Source organism: Daphnia magna, linkage group LG7 (assembly GCF_020631705.1).
Source record: "Daphnia magna isolate NIES linkage group LG7, ASM2063170v1.1, whole genome shotgun sequence".
Taxonomy (NCBI): Eukaryota; Metazoa; Arthropoda; class Branchiopoda; order Diplostraca; family Daphniidae; genus Daphnia; species Daphnia magna.
The window spans coordinates 11,141,367-11,162,115 of NC_059188.1; the positions used below are offsets into that span (position 1 = coordinate 11,141,367).

The window sequence follows — 20,749 nt, forward strand, 5'->3', positions numbered from 1 at the left end:
CGCTTTAAAATTTCGAATGTGAAAATTCGTTGACAATTCTTTGAAAAAATGTATATTTTTGCAAAGAACCGATGTAGTCTTATTCTTATTTATTTTTCATCAAAAACTACAACAAAATCAAAAACGAAATGACGTAATATTTCTGAGCAAGCTCCATATAATAGTAATCCGGCAACACTTTATGCTGCAGAAAAGAGCGCATTTAAACATGAACACACCTGTTACGTTAGTATGGAGGAATTTAACGAGACATAGTAGGAGAATAGTGTTTACATCCTAAGTTAAAATCTTTCGTGGCTGTTCATCATATTCAAAGGCGTTTCCCAGTAATCTTCCCAGTAATTTTTGGTCATTCGCTTGGCATGTCACCACGTTGCTCAGAATCTTTGTTTTCTGGGGTCGTTTCGGTATTGGATGGCAGCTGTTCTTCGGTTTGGATCACTTCTTCGATCGGACTTTGGCTATAATAAATCACCAAGGGAGGTGCCTGAACAAAAAATTGAATATGAGGTAATATAAAACACATTCAGCATTTTGATATGGAAAATGCACGTACCCGAATCTGAAATGATGTATCCAGCGTTCTACTAACAAAACCGCCACACAATGCTGATAATAAGAACAGCACGACATTCAAGAATACAAGAATCGATTGCAATATAATTGTTGTTTGCCCTAAAATAGAAGATATTTAAACCAATGAAAACTAAAGAATTCCAGAACTAATAACGTCATATCCACGTTACTGCACATTACCACATTCTCCTATCCATTCTTTTCCTCTTCCCGAGACACAAAGTCTTGAATACATTTCAAGGCCGATGGTGTTCAGAATGACGATCATCGCCGAGAATATATTAAGAATTGCCGTCATGACCATAAAATCCAGTAAGCTGAATAAAAAGAAGAAATATTAGCCGTTTTAAATTTTCACATTAAGATAGCAGAGATTTAAAGGTTCTTCCACTTTTTATTGCTCTTTTTTTGGGCTGCATAAACTCCTGCAATGCCTGTCGCAAAACAAAGCAATCCAATCCAAATTCCCGAACCGAAAAGACTTGGAATGTAAACATGTTGAATAGACGATAGCGTAATCTATCACATACAAGAAAAACATGTATTGAAAAGAAAGAAACGAAACAAGAAGACAGTACCTGGATAATCATCAAAAGCAGACCGATAACGATAAAGACGTAACCAAAGCTTCGGATGTGTTTCTCTGGAAAAATAAAAGATTGGCGGCTTATTTTCTCAAATTCCCCAATCCATTTCTGCACCATGGCCTGATGTTCGACAGAGCGTAAGTCATCTTCAGACCTTATATAAATTCTTCCAGGAAATTCCATCATTTTCAGAGTAGAGAAAGTGTTGTCTTTTCTTTGACAAGACTTTTCAGTCACCAACTATAGCACGGGATTTACTTAATTGTGAGAGTCCAAGAGTACACTAGCGATGTAAGCTCAGTCTTTGTCGTCTTCCAACTGATACCAACAGTACTGGATTTTCGGTAACTGAATCAGACTACATCTAAACGTTATTTTCGTAGAATTACAACGTTTATTGCGGCGTTGGTCAGATGCATTCCCGAAAATCTCTTGGGAATACATCTTCAAGCAACTATGCATCATACGGGTTCCCCTTCGGCTGTGCATGGCAAAAAGCCCCTATGATGGACGAATAAAGAATCACTAAAAGGAACCAACCAGTAAAGTTACCGACTTTTATTGACATCTTCTAGCGACAACCAAACAATCATCTAACGAGTTGAAATGAAATGGACGATTCAGGTAGTAAAGCTACATTATTATTTTATTAGGGGACGGCAGGGGTGTTGAAGCCTCCACCGTGGTGTTCGTGACCTCGTTCCAATCCAACATGATGCAGCCTTTCCATCATTCTTTCAGCTGCAGCTCCGGCACCTCCAGCAGTTCCAGTAGGTACTGTACTTGTTGTAGCTGTAGTGGAACCCGGTCCACTCTTGCCTACTTCGACAGTGTCGCTATGATAGATAACGAGTGGTGGGGCCTGAATAAAGTGAATCAAAATACGAGTTAATAAAATGCTCAGTTATAAAACTCCTTTTTTTGTACAGAACCTGGGTCGGACTTACACGGACGCTGTAGGACGAGTTAAGGGCACGACAGATGTAAGAAGTGCAGCTGGCCGATGTCAGGAAAAGAAGTACGTGAAGAAAAACGACAATGCCCATAAGGATAAAAGATGCTTGATCTGTTCAATGAACACAATTAAGAAACCATGTTTTTCCTCTAATTAAAAAAAAAGAATTCGTACCGCAATCTCCGACCCAGTTAAGGGCGTTAGACGCCTGTCTTCCGGCACTCACATCCGTACCATTTTTATCGCTGGTAATCAGATTCTCTTGCGTCGGTATCATCGATTTGTAACACAATTTGGTGTACATTTCCAGTCCAATGCTGTTGAGAACGACGATAATGGCCGAAAGGGCGGTGGAAATCAAGGCCATAATGTTAAAATCTAGTAGCCTATTGGAAAGAAAACTTAATTTTCCAATTCTCTGCTGTTATCAGCGAAAATTAACGTTACATTGAGGTACTCAGCCTCATAGAAGCAACCCAACCAACGGCTCCCGTGGCAACGCAGAAGAGGCCAATCCAGATCCCAGAGCCAAGAAGACTGGGTGCGAATGCATAGCGCAACGAAGACGAAGCAATCTAGTTACAACAATTAAATTTAAACAATAAAACAAATTATAATCTGATAAAGAAGCTGATTTGTAATACCTGGACTATGAGAGACAGCGATCCGAGGACGAGGAGCAAAGTTGCGAACGTGCGTACAGTCTGTGTTGGAAATACGAAAACTTGGCGACTTTTTTCATAGTCTTGGATCCAGCTTTGGACGCGGGCTTGGTGCTCAGGAGCCTCGGTGTCTTCATTGGTGGAGCGTACATAAACATGTTTGCCTGGAAATTCTAGTCCCGACCCCACAGTCTTGCTGGTTGAAGCCATTATTTTTACTTGTAAGTATTTGGATGCAAACTTGTTTCTCTGTCTGCGTTCAAGGCAGGAATGACATTGCTGAGTGAAAAAAGACAAGCATGAAAAATGTTTAGGAACGTCGATTCGATGATTCAGTTTAACGTTGATTGGTCGCCTTTTACTGGGAAATTGGCTTCAAATTGAGGCTGTAGTCTCAACCTGCTTTGGGTTCCTCTCCTGGGAGAGGACCTTCTTTTCTTTTATTATAATTCTCAGTAAACGAAATATCAAAACACGATTTCTGTGGGCGATAACTGTGGCGAAAAAAAAAATAAAAAAAAAAGGAAAACCCCTCACCAGAAAGAAAAAATTTGTAATGAAAAATGAAATACTGAAAACAGCAAACGTTGGCAAAAGTAGCTTTTCAAGCTTGTGGTCTCCATCCGTGGAAAATACGGTACAAATTAGCTGGATCTTTGGCCTGCTGGATGAGTAAGTTGACTTGACCTCGCACCGACAGAGGAGTTCCCTTCTCCACTCCTCTAAGCTTCTGACTCAGTCGAACTAGTGTACGTTTGGCTGACTCGTTTATTTCCGTATCGACGGACCCTGAAAAGACAGCAAGATTGTTATTCGCCGATAGCAGACGATAAGGAGAACGCGCTCAGGGATAGGAACACTGAAATAAATACCTTCTTCGGGGAGGGTGCCTATTGCAGATGAATCGCGACGTTTGCTCAAATTGCGTTGCTTTTGTTGCAAGGCAGCCGCTTTTTGCGGTGTTACTGTCCATACGTAGAGCGGGTCGTAGAGAAGTACTTCCAGTAGAGTTAAGATACTATCCTGCTGTTTCCGCATTACCTCCATAGTAAATTCACAGCATCGGCGAAATATACCCTCTACACCCATAACGCCCATAGCGTCTACTATGTCACTGTTGGTTTAAACATTCAAAATTATGACTGACGATAATATAAAACGCCTGGTTATTACCGAGTCAGACGGAACGGAACCGTTTCTGGAATGGGCAAAACCGTCCCTTGATCGAAGGCAATACCAAGATCAATATGGATCTACAAATTGCAAGGTTATGTAATTTTAACGGCGATTGGAAATTAAGTGAGTGAAATTACTAGCTCGGCTGTATGTTCATCGATGAGAATGTTCTGTAGATGACGATCCCCCAGACCAAGGATATAGCCAACCATGGAAGACGCGGCAGCGCTGCGTGTGTACGTTGTTCGTTTTTCGAACCAAATCGATGGCGTTGAATATTGTTCCAGAAAAAAATGACGAAATACAGGTGGGAAGCGTGCGCAAATCTCCTGGAAGCGTTGAAAACGCTGGTCTGAGTTTTTAATGTTACTCAAGTTTGCCATTTCTTTTCTGGCCTCCTCGGTCCCCAGGTCACCCGGCTTGGCGTAACGCGAATGCGCGCCGGACTTGCCATCTTTACCTGGAATAAACAAATTTAATTAAATCATCTGATTCACAAAATATCGGTGAATTCGTACCCATCAGATAACATCCAATAGGATTCGTTCCTTCACACCATTCCAGCAATCCACTTCTTCTAGATAGGGGAACCACTTTGTACTTTCTAATGTTTAGTTTGCGTCGGCGTGCCTGCTCGTCTCGTTCCAGAAACAGATTCATGGTGGAGAAAACTTGCTGCATAACAGCGTCTTGACGTAAATCATCTTTCCCTTTGAGTAGCATGGGCCTGGTCTTACCGTCCGTACCCAAACAGGCCATTTTCTTAGGAGCATTGATACCGCCCACCAGCATGAAAGTGGGATCAAATGAGACGATACCTACCACCTGATCTTTTTGGTAAACGCCATTGGGATTCACTGCTAGCGGGAAAGTAGGGATAACTACATCCTCCATATTTTTTATGTCACGCAATTCGGACGGAAGCTTGAGTGCCTCTAAACTTCGATCCTTAGGGTTCACTTCCTTATTAGCTAGCTGGATCAAACTTAAATGAAGCTGCTCCAATTTTCTGCAAAGTTCCCCGATCTCTGGTCTTTTTTCAACTTTCTGTAACAGCTTCTTAGCTGCAGTCACACGATCTTCATCCGGCTGATGGTTCGCTGATCGAGATCCTTCTTCGATTTCCTTATCTTTGTTGGTCATAGCAAGAGCTAAGATGACAGGAAGCGTGCTGCATAAAACAAAAAGAGATTTAAGAATCAAATGATTTTATGCATAGTTAGCGTAGTTATACTGATGAGGATGTTCCACCGCGCATTTTTCCATTAAATTTTGCAACAATTTGGGAAAATCGTCGTGATACAGTTGTGGATTCGGTTTAGATACTAGACGAGCAGCCAACTGCGGCAGTACAGGTATGAAGTGATATGAAGGTATCTGGGCTACCCATTTCGTCATCAATTCCGTGAGATTGCCGTTGGCTCGATTGTCGAACCATAGAGAAATCAGTCGCGATATTCTCACATCAAAAGAAATATTTTTGTTCTCGCCTCCTGTCTCTTGTCGAATTCCGATCTAAAAATGCAATAAAAATTCTCTAGTAATGATAGCTCAAATAAATGGAAAAATACTTACTAAATAGTTTTCGACAGCTTCCAGCAAATACGATTCTCGTTCCTTGAACAAGGTATCAAACTCGCACATGTCATTCGTCGTTTCGTTTGTCATGAAGAGATTGGCACGTCTGACTTCATTCTTGTTTCCTTCCGTAGCGCTGGCTTTCAGTTTTTTCAGTTCGGCTGCCTGACCCTGCCGGATTTTGGCAAGTTTTTGTTGCGTCTCAAAGTCCCTGGATTCGATGTAGCTTTGCAGGTCTTTGTAAAGTGAATCGGCATAGGTTGCAAGAATCTGACGCGCTTCTGAAACGTTGTAGGCAGATGGATTTTCTTTGCCTTCAAATCCGCTCCATTTGTGACGTGTCTGTGCGGCGACAGCCGCATCAAGAGATTTACGGAAGTAGAGGGACAGAATTTGACGAGGATTCTCGGAGCGCGTTTCATGCAGCCATTGGCCGAGAAGATTCAAAACTCGCGGATAAATTGGATGAGGAATCGCATCGCCTTCCAGCGTAGCGGCCAAGGAGCGTAACGTATTCAATGCCTGATCTCCGTCTTTACGTTGCCATTCAGTCAACGCCTTTTCCAAATGAAACTTCATCTGCAGATCTTTATTACGAGCGGTGAGTGTCGATAGTTGGGTCAGGCAGCGTCCGGCAACAGGATAATTACCATACTGACGGGCTTTCTGGCAAGTCTCCAGCAAAGTGTCGACTAAAGCTGTTGTGGTTTCCGTAGAGCGTGGCAAAAGCTCTTTCAACATAACCGCACGCAAAGTCAAAGATGGCTCTACATAGCTGAAATCGTTAACAGTTAAACGATCCTGTGTCCACTTCTCTTTGAGAACAGTTAGTTGTTTGTCGGACTGGCTGATATCCTCCACGTCGCAGACCAATCGTAACAACGTCAAGGCAGGGTAGATAATCCGGCAACTTTCTAAACTACCAGCCTGACGTAGCTGGTCGATAACGTGAGCACGTGACTGCGATAAATTGTGAATCAGTTCAGATTTATCACCCTGTTTCAAGGCGACCAGCGAATTGAAAAGTAATTGCTGAAAGCCTGCTTTCTCTTCCTTTTCTGCTTCGTGACGTTGGTCCCAGTTCGAAAGACGCCAAGCGCATTCATATTGATATTCCCTGATGGCTGGGTTGTCTTGATTGCAGGTAACATCGGATAGTGTTCGGTAGAGGCCACATCGTGACAAGGCGGATAATTTCATAGTCTGTTGATCTTCAGGGTCCGTGTAAGACGCCTGGGAATCGTAGAATTCGAGAGCGCGGAACCAGTCCGATTCTTGTTCATAGCGGCGGATGTCAGGTAAAGACTGAAATCCAGTTCGGCCGTCTGGTTCACCTGTGCAAGTGTAAGCTTCAAATAGCAAATCTTGAACAGGTTGCATTTTCCTGTAACCACTATCTCCGGCATCTTTTAGTGGCTCCGAATGGCCAGTCGTATTCAACCGATCCAGCCAAATTTCGGCATACATTATCTGAAAATGAAAATGATTTAAGTTTTTAATCAGCTAAAACTCATAACCAGTATTTACCGTGCTGAAATAAGCCTTACACGACTGGGCTGCTCTGGCGGCATCGAGATAATTCAAACTAAGCCGGAAATTTCGCTCCCACGGTGAATCTGTTTTCTTTTCACCTTTCTGGGACCGCAGGTGCTGCACAATTTGAAGGATAGTCTTGACAGACGATTCGGCCATATTGTTGGACGGGTCTAAAACAGCATTGATGTGCGTTGAGATAACACTTTGGATGCGTTGCTCGCCACTCGTCAGCATCGCGCGAACAACAAACGGCAATAGAGCCGAACAGAATTCTGGTTGCAGACGACAAACCGGCAAAAGAGTGGCGTAGAAATTGGGCGGACTGAATGCACTTATAAGTGTGCAGGTCAGCCGGACTAGCCACGAAGAATGTCCTGCTTGGGTCCATAGTAAACTGTCATCAACATTGTTGTCAAAGTACTGCATATCCACAAATAGACTTTTCTTATCTTTTTGCGCCTTGATCCGGAATGGTAGAATCAGATCACGAGACGGCCAAGAATATTTATTTGCTAGCAGGACAAATTGCTGGCCTTCTACGCTATCCATAGCTGCTAGCATGACCTGGCCGGACAAGCTGAGTAACTGGATGCTCTCGCCGGTGAACAAGTATCGCACCAGCATTGGGAAGACGGTCACGGCCAATTGGAGGGTGGAATGATTTTGAGCATGGTGTTCCATCTGACCCTGTACGGTTGTTGTATCGGGAACGGGAGTGTCCGGTTGAAGGATCAACGTCGTCAAATCGGCTGGTCCCAATTCTCCTAGAGCGACTGCAACTGCCTCCGTTAAATTCGGTTTGGTTTTGCCAAGCTGGATCAAACTGCAAACGAGGCGATGTATAGTACTGCGGATGCAGTCGGAAGACGAGCCATTTCCAGTTTCTAGTTTTGCGTAGAGTTCCGTCAGTTCCTTCTTCCGCTTGGCCAATAGTTTCGCAAGGTTTTCCACGCTTTCAACTGGGATATCGTCATATCCCAATTGAGTTACTAAACCCAAAAAGACGACGATCTCTTCTTCAAGTGAGCGACTCCGGTTTTGCCGTTTGTTTTCCAATGCCCGGGACAAACGGGCAAACTGTGGTAAATTGGGAAAAGGACTCAACTGATCTGTTGAATTTTCCAATTTATCACCGTGTTCCACAATCAGGAGTTCCAGTATATCCAACGCTAGCCACTGGAGTCCATTAGAAGCTTTCGCCAAAGGAGTGATGAAGCCGACAATTGTCACCACCAGCTGGGTGACGATATGTGGACATGTCTTTATGATCTTAACAATGAGTCCTTTCACGATGACCAGTGCACCTCGCCGTAACGTTTCGTCCGTCTCTTCTTTCCGGATGATGTGCCCCATCCGATGAACGATTGAATAGAAAACGTACAAGAGCATCGACTGTTGGTTTTCTTCCATAGAGCTGACTAGTAAATCCGACGCTACCGAAAGGTTGACTAAAGCTTGTTGTTTGTCTGTCAATCGACAGCCCGTCTCAAAGGCGACAAATAATTCGACAAGCAGAGTGTGGACTTCCCACGGATGCGTTGCCGTCCACAGGACAAAATTTTCAAATGGTTCAGTGTTAATATCAGCAATAACATCAGGTGAAAAGTGTCGAATTGCATCGATAACAGCGGATTTTTCAAAGCGGAAAGATCCGGTGAGCGGAAGAATGATTTCTGGACCGAACAGCTGGGCGGATACGCTGGCATCGTGAACACCACAGAAAAGACGACTTGTTAATTCCAGTAAATTGCTTTTAAGAGCTTGACTTATGCGACTTCGATCTAGTACAAGTTGCTGTATCTCTTGATATTTAGTCTGTGCAAAGCGGTTAAGTGTCACTGGCACTTCAGGTCCTTTCAACTTGGCTTCAGAGAGAAGGGGCAAAATTTTTGCCATGATGGCAGCGAGGTGCTGACACACCAAATCTGCCACATCCACACTCATCAATTGCGCTAAATGAGCCATCTTTTGCGCCTCTTTTTTCAAAAACATGATTGGCACGACAACTTCTTTGTTTTTCTCCACAAAATCGATTAGGCTGGAACTAATCGATCTAGTGTGATAAATGCCGAATGGAAAATGTTCCAATTCTTCGTTGTCGAGCCACCGATCCAACAGAAATTCAAGTCGGGACTCGAGCCACCCGTGATAGTCCAGATTGAGTTGGCGCGCTGCTAGTTCCAAGGCACGTTGGAGAGTATCAGTTTCAACGGAATGATAACGAGTAAAACGTAGCATCATAACCAATACCGTTTTCTCGGCCCAAGGGCTTTTGACGATCACAGAACACAGTAGTTGAAGGACTGATGCGGATCGGATTGCAACATCTCTTTGTTCATCGACTTTAATGAATTCTTTGGTGACAACAGTAGATGAAAGGGCGGCCAACAGACTGTCTTGCCAACTTGTCGACACAGTGTCACCGTAGTCAAACAGCTGATGTAGGGCTAGACTGGTGGCCATCGCTGTGGAGTTGAATGGACGGCTGAGTCCAGCTAATGCTTCGATGCAAATTGGGTATACAGAGTCTGTCGATTCAATTGTTCCAGCACCCCATTTAAGCCAGTTGGCTGCTGGTGGAAGACTTGCAAGGCATTGGTAAAATGCTTCTTCAACTGGAGGGCCGAACATATCTTCCTGGATGTCCGTTTGAAAGCGGAGGAATAAGCTGACGATTTTGGCTTTGGAAGATGAACAACCAACATTGGATACATGAGGGGTAATGACAGGAAGTAAACGCAGAACGGTGGATGCAGCTTCGTAATCGTAAATGAATTGGTGGCCTAATCCTGATAGCAAATCGACCATATCCATGACGAGAACGGCGTCTAATGCTTGCAAAGGCGCCCGACAATAGGCCTGAAGTAAACAGATGCTCAACTGAAGATGATAATAGGAAGCCGGATCCGTCCCAGCATTTGCTAACGCTCGCAATAAATCCGTTTTCATGGTGCAGTAAACTTGACGAACTGCTTCGGAAGGATCGGTAGGACTGGAAACGATAGCCAATAAACGATACAACTCAACATGCCATGCTTCGTGGTCTGTTAGCAGACAAGGATCGAACAAGCTTGTTTTCTTCTCCTCTTGAGTCTGATCGGCCAGTGGAATCGAAGGATGGCTTGCGCCACCTCGACGGATTTCCCCGAAAGTGTCATCTTTTGACTCGGTGCGTGAAGAAACGCTCACAAGTTTCCCGAAACATAGGTCCCAGACGATCGAACGCAAAAAATCTTCACCAAGTTGTCCATTTGACTCAGTGCTGAACATGGCGGTGAAAGTTTGAAGACATCGACGCGAGTAAATAGTTTCTTCGGACAAGATAAGGGCGAAAATGGATTTGACAAGCAACACAGCATTTTCGCGGAGTTGGGACGTGTCGGAGGCTAAACCAAACAAAACAAAGTTACGCACCAATGACAGCAAAAGAATAGCGTCATCTAGTGCCGAAAGCAGATCGCTGACTATCTTCTTGTAATTTTCTATATGAAGTGCCATCCGAATGAGGAGATCAACGATCAATCCATTTTGTTCTTCCAGGACTGTTGACGACATTGGGTAGTTGGTCAGTGGCCTTAATGTACTAGAGTTAGGGGTCTGTGCTAGAACCGATTGGTCCCCGTTCAGGAATTCGATAAAACGGAATTTGGATTCTAGACGATGACATTCAGAATCAAACTGTGTTTGGGTTGCAAGTTGGGACAGTTGGGAGCAAATGGCTTTCCTTTGGACGATTGGTTGCTTCATAGCGAGGGCAGCTAGTAACCCGAAATGAAGATCCGCTGTTGAGTCATATTCTTTGCCCTAAATACGTAAGAATTAAAACTAATAAAAATCTGATAATATTACAAATAAATTGAAAATAGTTTACCCTGCAATTTAATAGCCATTCCGTTAACATTAAACGGATAGAGCGATCACCAACCGGGTCCCCCCATGCGTTCCAGATTAAGCTTGAAGAACTTTTGAAGTTAACTTCTAATGGCCGAATAAAGGAATGGTCAGGTAAGATGTAGCGATGAAGAAAGGCAGCTAAGCATAGCATGGAATGACGATCGCACGGGATGGAACCGCCAGGTCTGGCTAATAGTTGGGTGATTTGACGGGCCATTGGTACCGAAGGTAGTCGGTAAAGTAGCAAAGTCGCCATTAGAAGGAAGCTTTCTTTGTGACATTGATGTGCTACCACACATTTGAATGCAGATTCCCACAGTTTCGCCACGTTATCCAACTGAAGAGAAGATTGGATCAATTCCTTGCTGTCTGGTCGCTGTTCGAACAAGGCGATGCACACAATACGAAATAATTTGAAGCAGTGAGACATCATCTCGTATTGACGACAGTCGTGAGTAACGTCTGCAACGTAGTTGAGCAACTCTTTCATCTCGTGAGTCTGAGAAAACTCGGGATAAACTGCGACAAAATGCGTAGTAATTTGAAGCAATGGAATGGATTCGTTAGTAGCTCCCATCGTCCTCAAACGATCGATCAATTCCGAAAGACCCGACATCAAGCGTTTTTTCTTGGTTGATGGGCCAGAAACTTGTGAAGTAGACGTTTCATCCATAATGCCCATACGGGTGACGTCCATGCTGAAATCTGGCAATGAAAAGATTTGCCGAGCCACACGGACAGCCAGAGTAACCGTGTTTTGTTCCAGGTCAAAGACTTTCTTCTCCGCTGTCTTGTTTCGTTGCCTATAATTAACATGAATAAAGATTAAAGATGAAGTTGAAAGTTATAGGGAACGATGAATTCTAACCTGTTTGTCTTGATAATGAAGTCGATCAAACTATGCAATCGACGCATAGTTCGCAACCAATCATCTGCATTTCCTGCGACCATAAAGCCAATTTCATTTGTTTCGATTCCGCAGGGGTGATGGGCAATCACAGCAAGGAGCGAGTACTGGACTATTAGGTCGATGACTTCTAGGTGATCGTGACAGAGATCAAGGATTGTGTTTAGAGTGGCTTCAGTCAGTTTACACAAAAGAAACCTATCTTCCCAGCCTACAGCAAAAGCCAACTGAATAGCTGAATCTATCCAGATTTTAACCAGAAAATGCTCTTTTTGAAGTACAGTTTTGTTGTTAAGGTTGTCTACAAAAAACTGCAACTTTTTCCTCACTTTAAGTGAGATGTCTGATTGAAGAGTACCATGGCACATTACATAATTCAGGAGATTAGCTAAGGAGACATAAGTAACATTGTTGGGAAGTTGGCTTCGCAGTATTTTCAAACTTATAAGGAAAATACTGAGCCAGGCATTTGGCTTTAGTTTTGACCAGTATCCTCTTCTGGACAATATTTCACGATTTAGAACAGTTAAGTGATCTCTGCCAAATTTTTCCAACATGAATGGATCTTTTAGTGCTGTCAAGCAATGGTGTAAAACTGCCTCTACATCAAGCCTAGGTTTCCGTTCACTTGCCAAAACTATGACATTTAAGAGGCAATTTGCGCTGAGTTGAAGCTGGTTTTCTCTCAGAGTCTTTTGAGTTTGACTGATCCCAACACCTTTAGCTTCATCCTGTTTAAACTTGTCCACTTCCTATGATACAAAATAAGTTTTAGTCATTTCAAGATATTTGTATGAATCCGAATCACCTTGCTCATGTAAGTTACTGCCGCGTTGAATATATCGTTCCACGTAAATCCATGACTTGTATCAGTGTTACCGTCCAAAATTGCAATGTAGTTTTGATTGCCCAACAATCTATTAATAGTTTCTGCATTTTTTCGCCTTTCCGTAATTTTCTCACTTCCCATACCTCTAGAGGCTTCAATTATGGAGGATATTTCGGTGTCCCCCATGTATAAAACTATGGGAGAGAAACACCAAAAGACACCGGACGACGCACGTGTGTTAAAAAATTATGCAAAATCAAAACAAACTGAACATTGCCCGAATTCCACAGGTTGGTGGCGAGGTTGCACGATAGACGAACAAGACCCAAGAAGCGTGTAAGAATTTATCTACTCTTAAAAGTTTCAATGCCTTAAATCTTCAGATAATAAATCGGCTACACCAAATCACGAAATTCCACTTTACTACCTAGGAGAGGCATCTATCCCCATTAAAAAAATAGTGCTTACAGCTTAACTGTGGCAGGGCAAAGTGCAGATAAGCCTCGATCACAATCGGCCCATAGCGCGCCATTTCAAAAGGTGCCTGATTGGTCTGATGACAATCGATTATGTCACGAATAATCAACAAATAAGTCAATTATTCTGAAAAAAGCCACCGATTGCTTGCAATCGTGTTACCACCCCGATTAGACAACACGATCACAACTCCACGGGATACGGGGCAAAATAAAAGACAGTCCATACCCATACCGATCCACGCTGAAAACCAAAATGAACTGTTTAAAAAAATAGACCCGATCTACACGGCCGCGCCAACCAAAAGAAAGGCTGTACTTCAACAGGTAAGCTTTTTCCAAATCCTGTAGTTTAACTTGACATTTTTAACAAGGAAAATTTCCTGATTTCCATTATTACCTATTGTAGTGCTTGCACTATATGCGGATCTAACGAAACGCAGATTTGTTACACGCTTTAGGTTTATTCATTTAAAAGTCAAATCATACGGTCCCAAAAAAAAATTAGGGTACGGTTTTCCTTTTTTTTCTTGAACTACCATTGTTTTTTGTCGGTGTTGCATCCACTTCTTTGTCCAATATATCTTCGGTTTCGGTAAACGTTCGATCCTTGATTACTTCCATGGTATTCCAAAGTGTATCTTTTTCAGTGTCAACTATTTCCTCGTCAAGATCTACATCTTGATCACCTAGTACTCCAAAATCTCGACGCATCAAAACGACATTCAATCTTGATTTCAAGTAAGCTTTGTGAAGAGGAGTTTGCCGATCTAAATGGTGCAAGCGGATGAAACGATCAAGTCCAACACTAACAACCAGTGGTTTGGTAGGATGGCACACTATCTGTCGAATCGACCCAGTAAATCCGCGGTAAGCGTGAACAACTTTTTGTTGGCGGAAATCATACAGCAACATTCTTCCTTTTCCACTGCCGACAAGAACTTGGCTGAATAAATAAGATATAAATATATATGTATAGAAATAAATAGTCTTTAGTTAATAAATGATAAATGTGAAAGTATCTCTACTTGGATCTAGAAGCTATGCTTATACATGTCCAGGCTTCGTCTGCCTCTGGAATACAGCTAATAACAGGACGTCGGCCACGCGACTTTGGATCGTATAGTCGCACCTTGATGTTAACAAAATATAGTTATTCATGAGGTAAATTTATATTTTTAATTATTTTTTTATTTCTTACATGGCCATGTCTTGAGCTGGAGACAACTTGCTCAGAATTGGGTACAAATGCAAAATCACTAACCCAAACAGGGACTGGCATGTCCAGAAAATCATTTTTTACCTGTTAAATTCATTTTAAAAATTACAGTCAATTCAGAAAACAAAATACCACCTTTTTAGGCTGAACATACATTTTTTGCTTTAAATACAGGGTGTTGAGCATTCTCCATGTCCCAAAGCTGAAGGTCATTTTTTTTACCACCTGTGCCAACTATGTTTTTGTTGTAGGGTGAGACACGCATACATGACAAACTTTCACCAGCAGTTAGGGCGTGAAATTCAATCTGCTGACTTGCCTTGAATTTCCAAAGCTTGACATCTCCACTTTCAGAAGCAGTGATAATGGAACTGATGAAAAAATACAGATAAAATACTGTTTCATAAGACAAAATAAATAGGCTAATTTAATACTTACTCATTAAACTTTCCTACTCCACGTAAAGGTCCTTTGCCAAATGGTGTTTCCACACACCCTGAGAAGCCTTTGAATTCTGTGTCATATATCTTAACCTTTTGACTTCTAAGACCCATTAATATTTCACTTTCTTCGTCATTTCCCCACGCCATACATGTTATCTCTTGTTGACGATCCAGCGACTGTAAACTGTTCAGGTTTTTAGTTATGGTTTGGTGATCGTTGAAACTTACACCTAACAAAGACATGAGTTGAATGCTAGTGGCGATATTGTTTTTTGGCAATTACTTATTCATTTTACCTTTAAACAACCCCGTTTCAGCCCCAACATAGACGTTAAAATCTTGTGTTGACGACATTATCAACCCAGTACCGACTACGGAGCAGCATGGCATCTGAAATTTTAAATTATTGTCTGCTAGAGACTTGAGCCTGACACCTGAGTTGCCAAACCTGCTAAAGGCAACATTACGTTGCGTTGTAACTTGTAAGAATGGCAACATTGTTTTTGCAGGAATTCTTAATTTGACAGCTGACTTGTAGATTTGTTTTCGTCATCAGTTTATTCTTGCTGCCGAATACAGTGTTTTCATTTTACAGTTTCAACATTAAAAAATTCGATTAATGGGTTGTCACCGAAATGTCTTGGCTAACCGATTTGGCAGGAAAAGCCGAAGATTTTCTCGTAAAAATTGACAAAAATGCTGCAGTTGCTGCTCAGTCAGTGCTTGTAACAAAAGAACGTGTCACTCCCAACCAATCGAGACGTGACTCTGGTGCATCTGTAGCTTCGGATTTCTCTTCTAACCATGGGCAACAAACTGGGCCAGCTGCTGCTAACTTTAAAAATAGTATTTCAATGTCTGATCTTTCCAAAGCAGGCAAATCCAAACCTGATCTTGATGCTACTCTAATGGCTTCACTCAACACAAATAGTGATGTACTGGATGTTTCTACTAACATCACATCAGCAAGTTCTAGCACCTACTCAAATGGTGATTTAAGTCTCAGCCAAGAAAATAGTTTGCTAAAACAGGAGATAAAATCACTTAATCAAGAAATAAGGCAATCTATGCAACATGCAAAACAAGCCCAAAAAGGTATGGGATTTTTCATGTTTTCCATTGGCAATCAGACATGTCATAAAATTTAAATTTCATTAAATCATACTGCATATTTCAGAAGCCAAAGTTGCTGAACAGCAGTTAAAAAGTCAAGCAACTGCAGTCCAGTTAGTTGAACAACAACTGTCATCTTTAAGAAAAGAGAACATGGCCTTAGCTGACCAAATCCTTGACAAGGATGCTGAACTAACTACTCTGAAGGGAAAAATAGAGGCAGTTCATGTTGAACAGGAATATCAAACAAAGTTGGAACAAATCCAAACACAGCTGGAAACAGAGTCTCAGAAGAGACAATCTCTTGAAGTTGAAATTAAACTTCAATGGAACCAAATGGAAAAGGAGCGTTGCAACTTATTAGCTGAATCACAGCAATATCAGTATCAACTGCAGACAGCTAGAGAAGAACTAGAAGTAGTTCATCAATCATTAAATGAATATAAACTTCGGGCTCAAAGGATTTTACAGGTTTAAATTTATCAAGTAGTGTAGAAAAACACAGTCCATAATATCATCAGAATTTATGTAGGATAAGGATAGACTATTGCAAGACATCAAACAACAGAAAACAGTTGAAAGCTTCCAGCTTCCTAGTGAACTGTTAATGGCAGAGTTGGATCAACTTCAACAAGAACGGGATCTTCTACGTGAAGAAACAGTCCAGTCTAATTCTCAACTACAACAATGTAGAAAAGAAATTGCACGTCTTGAAGCGAGGTATTTGAGGTTTCTCTTAAATTATTTTTGTCTAGTACACGTATAATTTTGCGTAGGTATGAAGGGGAAATTCGTCAAATTCGTGAAGTTAGCAGTCTTGCAGAAACTAAAATGCTAGAGGAGCGAGCAAAAAAAGAACTGGTAGAAAACGAACTACGACAGTTAGACGAAGAGTTGCGTTATGTCCGCGAAGATCTTTCTCAACAAAAAGTACAGTCAGCAGGTAGAATCCAACAGCTCGAAATTGAATTGAGCAAAGTGAGGAACCAACTGACTAGTAAACAAAATAATTCCAGAACACCATCTGAAGATGAGCTTGAACAACGGTAAACATCGGTTAAACATCGAATAAAAAATAAATTTATATAGATATTTTTGGGTTTTCGATACAGACTTCGAACGTTAACGGAGACTTTAATTGCAAAACAAGCCGTGTTGGAAAAAGTGCAGTCTGAGCGTAGTTCATTGCTGCTCCAGCTGGAAAGAGCTACGAAAGAGCGGACTAGTAATGGAACGCCATCGGAGAATGAAACTTCAACACGCGTTCTGCTCAATATAACTGATGATGGTAATACATAGTAAATACAGAAATACTATATAGAAGAATGATGGTAACACATCCTTGTTTGATTTTTTACATTGATGTATGTGGCCTTAGAGTTGGCGAAAGTAACGACGGGGGTTTCTCGACGAATGCGCCATGCCTATTCAAGCTTGGATTCCTTAAATTTTCGATTCGGTCAGGCCTTACGTCGACGGCCTGCCGCTCGTCTGGTGCTCTTTTTCTATGTAAAACAGACATGTTACTTCTTTTTTTACTATTTAACTTCTCTATCTGTTTATTTTTTATTTTAGATGGTGATGCTTCATTTTTGGGTTGCTTTTGTGCTTTTAACATATACACCAGAGATGCATGAATCAAACCATTCTACTTCCCCTTGATGAAAAAATATTTTTGGTACACCCCATTTCTTGAACTTTGACTGCAAATATGTCCTAGATTTATGTGATAATCACTCGGTTGTTGAATACACTTTTTTGATGGTTATGATGAAATTCTTTGAAAGTGATAACTACCAGGTACTTACCTAGGCTACCATCTCTATGCTGCTGAATCTTCAAGTTAATATAACAGCTGATAAAAATGCAACTTCTAGATTATTAAGAGTCGTCAGTTTGACACAAGTTAATAGCCGGTATGGCGGCACAGACTACGAAGTAAAGACTGCGATAAGGACGAGATTTGTCAAAATTAATGGGCCAACAAAACCAATTTCTGCTGCTAGTATTGGCTTTCGACGTCTATCGCCACAATAAATTCTTGTGTCACCTTTGTTTAAGCTGTATCACTGATTCACCGTGAAAGGCAAAACACTTTACACAAGGCCATGATCTATTTTCAAATGGTAAGAAAACCGACAATCAAATATCAATTAAAACAACACTTCAAATTCGATCGCTAGATGGCTAAGGGTAGCGAAAATGAAAAGGGAGGGAAAAACGGTAAAGCAAATGGAGGTAAATCCGGTTGCCATACCATACAAATTAGTCTTTCATTTTTTTGAAAGTTCCTTAAAATCATTGCGACTTACAAGCCTTAATTGTTTAATACGATATTTGTTTTTCAAGCCATGTCTATGAGTTCCACAAATGAACTTTCCTATCGATGGGTTTTCTCGCTTGATGCTCGTACTTGAAGAAAGGGGCAAATATTTGACCCCTCTCCCGATTCCCCAGAGAGAAACCCATCGACTCGCCAACGTTGATGTCGCAAAGAGACTCGAAGGATAACAGCACAGTAACGTCGGTCGGTTTGAACAAAATGGATGAATCGATTCATGCATGCCGCTAAATTTTGTTCCCGGTTTTATTCTGCAAACATAACAAAAATTTTTAAGTGCCGTCCTAGTTCTGGTAGGAGTGAATGTTACTTTCTATACCCAGCACTGCACTAAGATTGGTTTAAGACCTTGCATAGCTGCCCTCAAACCTAGTCGCCATGGACGAGTTATCATCAGGCAAGTTCATCCCTTATGTGATCTGTGAGCTGAATATCCCTACCTGCTATATGTGGTGTCAGAAATCGTTTCACACTCGTAATAATAAAAGTAATTCCCCAAAAGGGATAGGGCAAGTAATACGAAAAGAGTTTGGGAATGGGAGTCGAAGCCCTGTGCCTTTTCGCCACGTGGTGAAAAGCGTTGGAAACCTCGTTTTCGTCGTGGTTTGAGTCTCTGGGAAATCTTACGGGCAATAAATGCCATGCTTCTTGCGTAATTGTTTGTGTTGTATTACCTTGCAGAAAACTTGATCATAGATTTACATCCTACGCAAAAACGACTTATACTGCCACCGGAAATCATAAAGAATCTTGATCATGTCTACCGAAGCAATCCTTATCCATCCAAATCAGAGTACGAAAACCTGTGCAAAGATATGAACCTACCATTTAAACGTGTTACGGTAACATCGCAAATACCCTATTTGACTGTTAATTTTTTATCTTTTATGTCTATTCTGTTGTGAAAAATTCAGAACTGGTTTTGTAACCGACGACGACGTGACGCGAAATCGGGAAAGATCTGCCGTAAATGTCGTTTCTTTCAAGCGCCTATCAACGAGCAGACACATGAACAACATGTTAATCGTCGTCCATGCATTTCATATTGGAGTTTGCCAACTGTGGCTCCTCCACCAATTGTGCTGTTCTCGTCTCCGTCTGTGGAATCCGGACATTCATCCTTTGAAAATTCAAAAAACCAAGAAATTAAATTGGAGATAAATGAAAGTATGATGACCACTCCTGCACAGAATATTGTGCCATCTGCTTTTTCCTTGTCAGTTCAGCCTGACACATTTACTTCTGAACAGTCGACTGTAGCATCTACGGTAATCGTCATGTATACTTCACGCTTAATGATGCCATCAAAGTATTCATCAATTCTTTTGTTATGTCATATTTTTCAGACTCGATACAATCACCAACATCAGTATAAAATTGATCACCACCCAATGGACATGGCAGCTGGAAATAGCTGGATGATGCCCCCTACTGGATCGCCATTCTGGCCACTGCCGCTGCATAATTACTGTCAAACACCCAACCTGCAGCAAGTGCCATTGGACTGTAATCTGCCACCCGATTGGAGATCATGCCATACGCATCACCCAATGCCCAGTTATTCGCTGCCTTATGAATCTTACTCTCAGTACATGAAAACAGAGAAGAATGGTAACTATTATGAGCATGATGGAACTAATAATAATTAACCGTCTCTCGTACTTTCAATGTTTTATACTGCCAGTATATTACTCATCCACGGCCCATTTTCGCTTTTATTATGCACTGTGTTTTATCTAGATATTAACTCAGTTAAGTTCATGAGTGATTGACTCGTGTACTACTTCTCAGTGTAAAAGCAGCCGCTTATTTGTTTGTATTTGGCTGTATCGTTCTTACTTTTACAAAACTTGGGTGAATAATCCAGAACCCTTTCAATCCGGCTTGATTAACCTTGTCTCCATTTTTTTACAATTTTATTTCGATCGATATAGCATGAGAAAATACTGATTGGTGGTTATCGACCACTGACCGAAAGTAAATGTGCATATTGGCAAACAGCGTTATTTGACATTCGTCGGTAGAGCATCAAGGACGCGGTCGCTGAAAGAAAGTGGAAGATGAATTAAAGCTATTGCAGACGCACAAGTCGCAAACCGAAACGAGAACTCGTTACTCATCCGCTCGAGATAAGTTTACAAACCGCCACATCACCCACAATTTCTACTTGCTCAACAGACATTTATCAGCTTCTTCTAGACCGAATTTCTCGTGCTTATGCAAGTTAGTGTTTTCGGCACCAACTCACGTGGTTGATGTTTCTTAATTGCCCTCCCCCCGTTGAGGTGTTTTACGTGTTCAATGAGGTGGTGTGTACTTAAACTGAAGCTCCTGTCAACTTTCTCTCTCCGACCCTATGATTTGGTCTCTTTCAATTACAGGTTTTACTCATCATAGGCAATTGACACGCAAAAAACAGGAAGATTGCTCGTCATTGCGTTGATGTAGAGCAACACT

The 20,749-nt window shown here is 41.6% G+C and overlaps 6 protein-coding genes and 1 long non-coding RNA gene across 9 annotated transcripts; 3 read left to right on the top strand and 4 right to left on the bottom strand.

Annotated features, from left to right (window-relative positions):
• Positions 1-74: 74 nt before the first annotated feature.
• LOC116926346 lies at positions 75-1,494 on the bottom strand. Its single transcript, XM_032933204.2, has 5 exons — positions 1,155-1,494; positions 968-1,095; positions 757-893; positions 557-675; positions 75-487 (listed from the first exon to the last, which is right to left on the bottom strand). Exons 1-5 carry the CDS (start codon positions 1,347-1,349, stop codon positions 350-352), a joined length of 717 nt encoding a protein of 238 aa, XP_032789095.1. The 5' UTR covers positions 1,350-1,494; the 3' UTR covers positions 75-349.
• LOC116926375 lies at positions 1,318-2,297 on the top strand. The gene is made up of 4 exons (XR_004396065.2): positions 1,318-1,454; positions 1,547-1,705; positions 1,817-2,034; positions 2,093-2,297. It is a non-coding gene; the product is annotated as an uncharacterized LOC116926375 (long non-coding RNA).
• LOC123474771 lies at positions 1,707-2,990 on the bottom strand. Its single transcript, XM_045177372.1, has 5 exons — positions 2,763-2,990; positions 2,566-2,693; positions 2,293-2,504; positions 2,096-2,229; positions 1,707-2,025 (listed from the first exon to the last, which is right to left on the bottom strand). The coding sequence occupies exons 1-5, from the start codon at positions 2,988-2,990 to the stop codon at positions 1,813-1,815; spliced, it is 915 nt and encodes a 304-aa protein (XP_045033307.1). The 3' UTR covers positions 1,707-1,812.
• On the bottom strand, positions 2,919-13,215 carry LOC116926286 (serine-protein kinase ATM). 3 transcript variants are annotated; one of them, XM_045177371.1, is made up of 12 exons: positions 12,680-13,215; positions 11,833-12,623; positions 10,942-11,767; positions 7,062-10,874; positions 5,532-7,004; positions 5,191-5,471; positions 4,475-5,127; positions 4,094-4,416; positions 3,954-4,033; positions 3,653-3,894; positions 3,353-3,569; positions 2,919-3,059 (listed from the first exon to the last, which is right to left on the bottom strand). In XM_045177371.1, the coding sequence occupies exons 1-11, from the start codon at positions 12,884-12,886 to the stop codon at positions 3,385-3,387; spliced, it is 8,874 nt and encodes a 2,957-aa protein (XP_045033306.1). In that variant the 5' UTR covers positions 12,887-13,215; the 3' UTR covers positions 2,919-3,059; positions 3,353-3,384. The 3 variants fall into 3 exon arrangements, with proteins under 3 accessions (XP_045033306.1, XP_032789013.2, XP_032789012.2); XM_032933122.2 differs by lacking the exon at positions 2,919-3,059 and adding an exon at positions 3,181-3,274; XM_032933121.2 differs by lacking the exon at positions 2,919-3,059 and having other exon boundaries at positions 3,181-3,569; positions 12,680-13,214.
• A 405-nt stretch (positions 13,216-13,620) lies between these two features.
• LOC116926323 (WD repeat-containing protein 74) lies at positions 13,621-15,296 on the bottom strand. The gene is made up of 6 exons (XM_032933174.2): positions 15,135-15,296; positions 14,834-15,068; positions 14,550-14,766; positions 14,378-14,479; positions 14,205-14,308; positions 13,621-14,122 (listed from the first exon to the last, which is right to left on the bottom strand). Exons 1-6 carry the CDS (start codon positions 15,226-15,228, stop codon positions 13,681-13,683), a joined length of 1,194 nt encoding a protein of 397 aa, XP_032789065.1. The 5' UTR covers positions 15,229-15,296; the 3' UTR covers positions 13,621-13,680.
• Positions 15,297-15,343: 47 nt separating this feature from the next.
• Positions 15,344-17,719, top strand: LOC116926306 (golgin subfamily A member 5). Its single transcript, XM_032933149.2, has 7 exons — positions 15,344-15,933; positions 16,016-16,422; positions 16,484-16,671; positions 16,728-16,997; positions 17,064-17,239; positions 17,330-17,460; positions 17,527-17,719. The coding sequence occupies exons 1-7, from the start codon at positions 15,474-15,476 to the stop codon at positions 17,611-17,613; spliced, it is 1,719 nt and encodes a 572-aa protein (XP_032789040.1). The 5' UTR covers positions 15,344-15,473; the 3' UTR covers positions 17,614-17,719.
• Positions 17,720-18,229: 510 nt separating this feature from the next.
• Positions 18,230-20,175, top strand: LOC116926339. Its single transcript, XM_045177373.1, has 4 exons — positions 18,230-18,689; positions 18,974-19,134; positions 19,207-19,560; positions 19,639-20,175. Exons 1-4 carry the CDS (start codon positions 18,671-18,673, stop codon positions 19,939-19,941), a joined length of 837 nt encoding a protein of 278 aa, XP_045033308.1. The 5' UTR covers positions 18,230-18,670; the 3' UTR covers positions 19,942-20,175.
• The last annotated feature ends 574 nt before the right edge of the window (positions 20,176-20,749 follow it).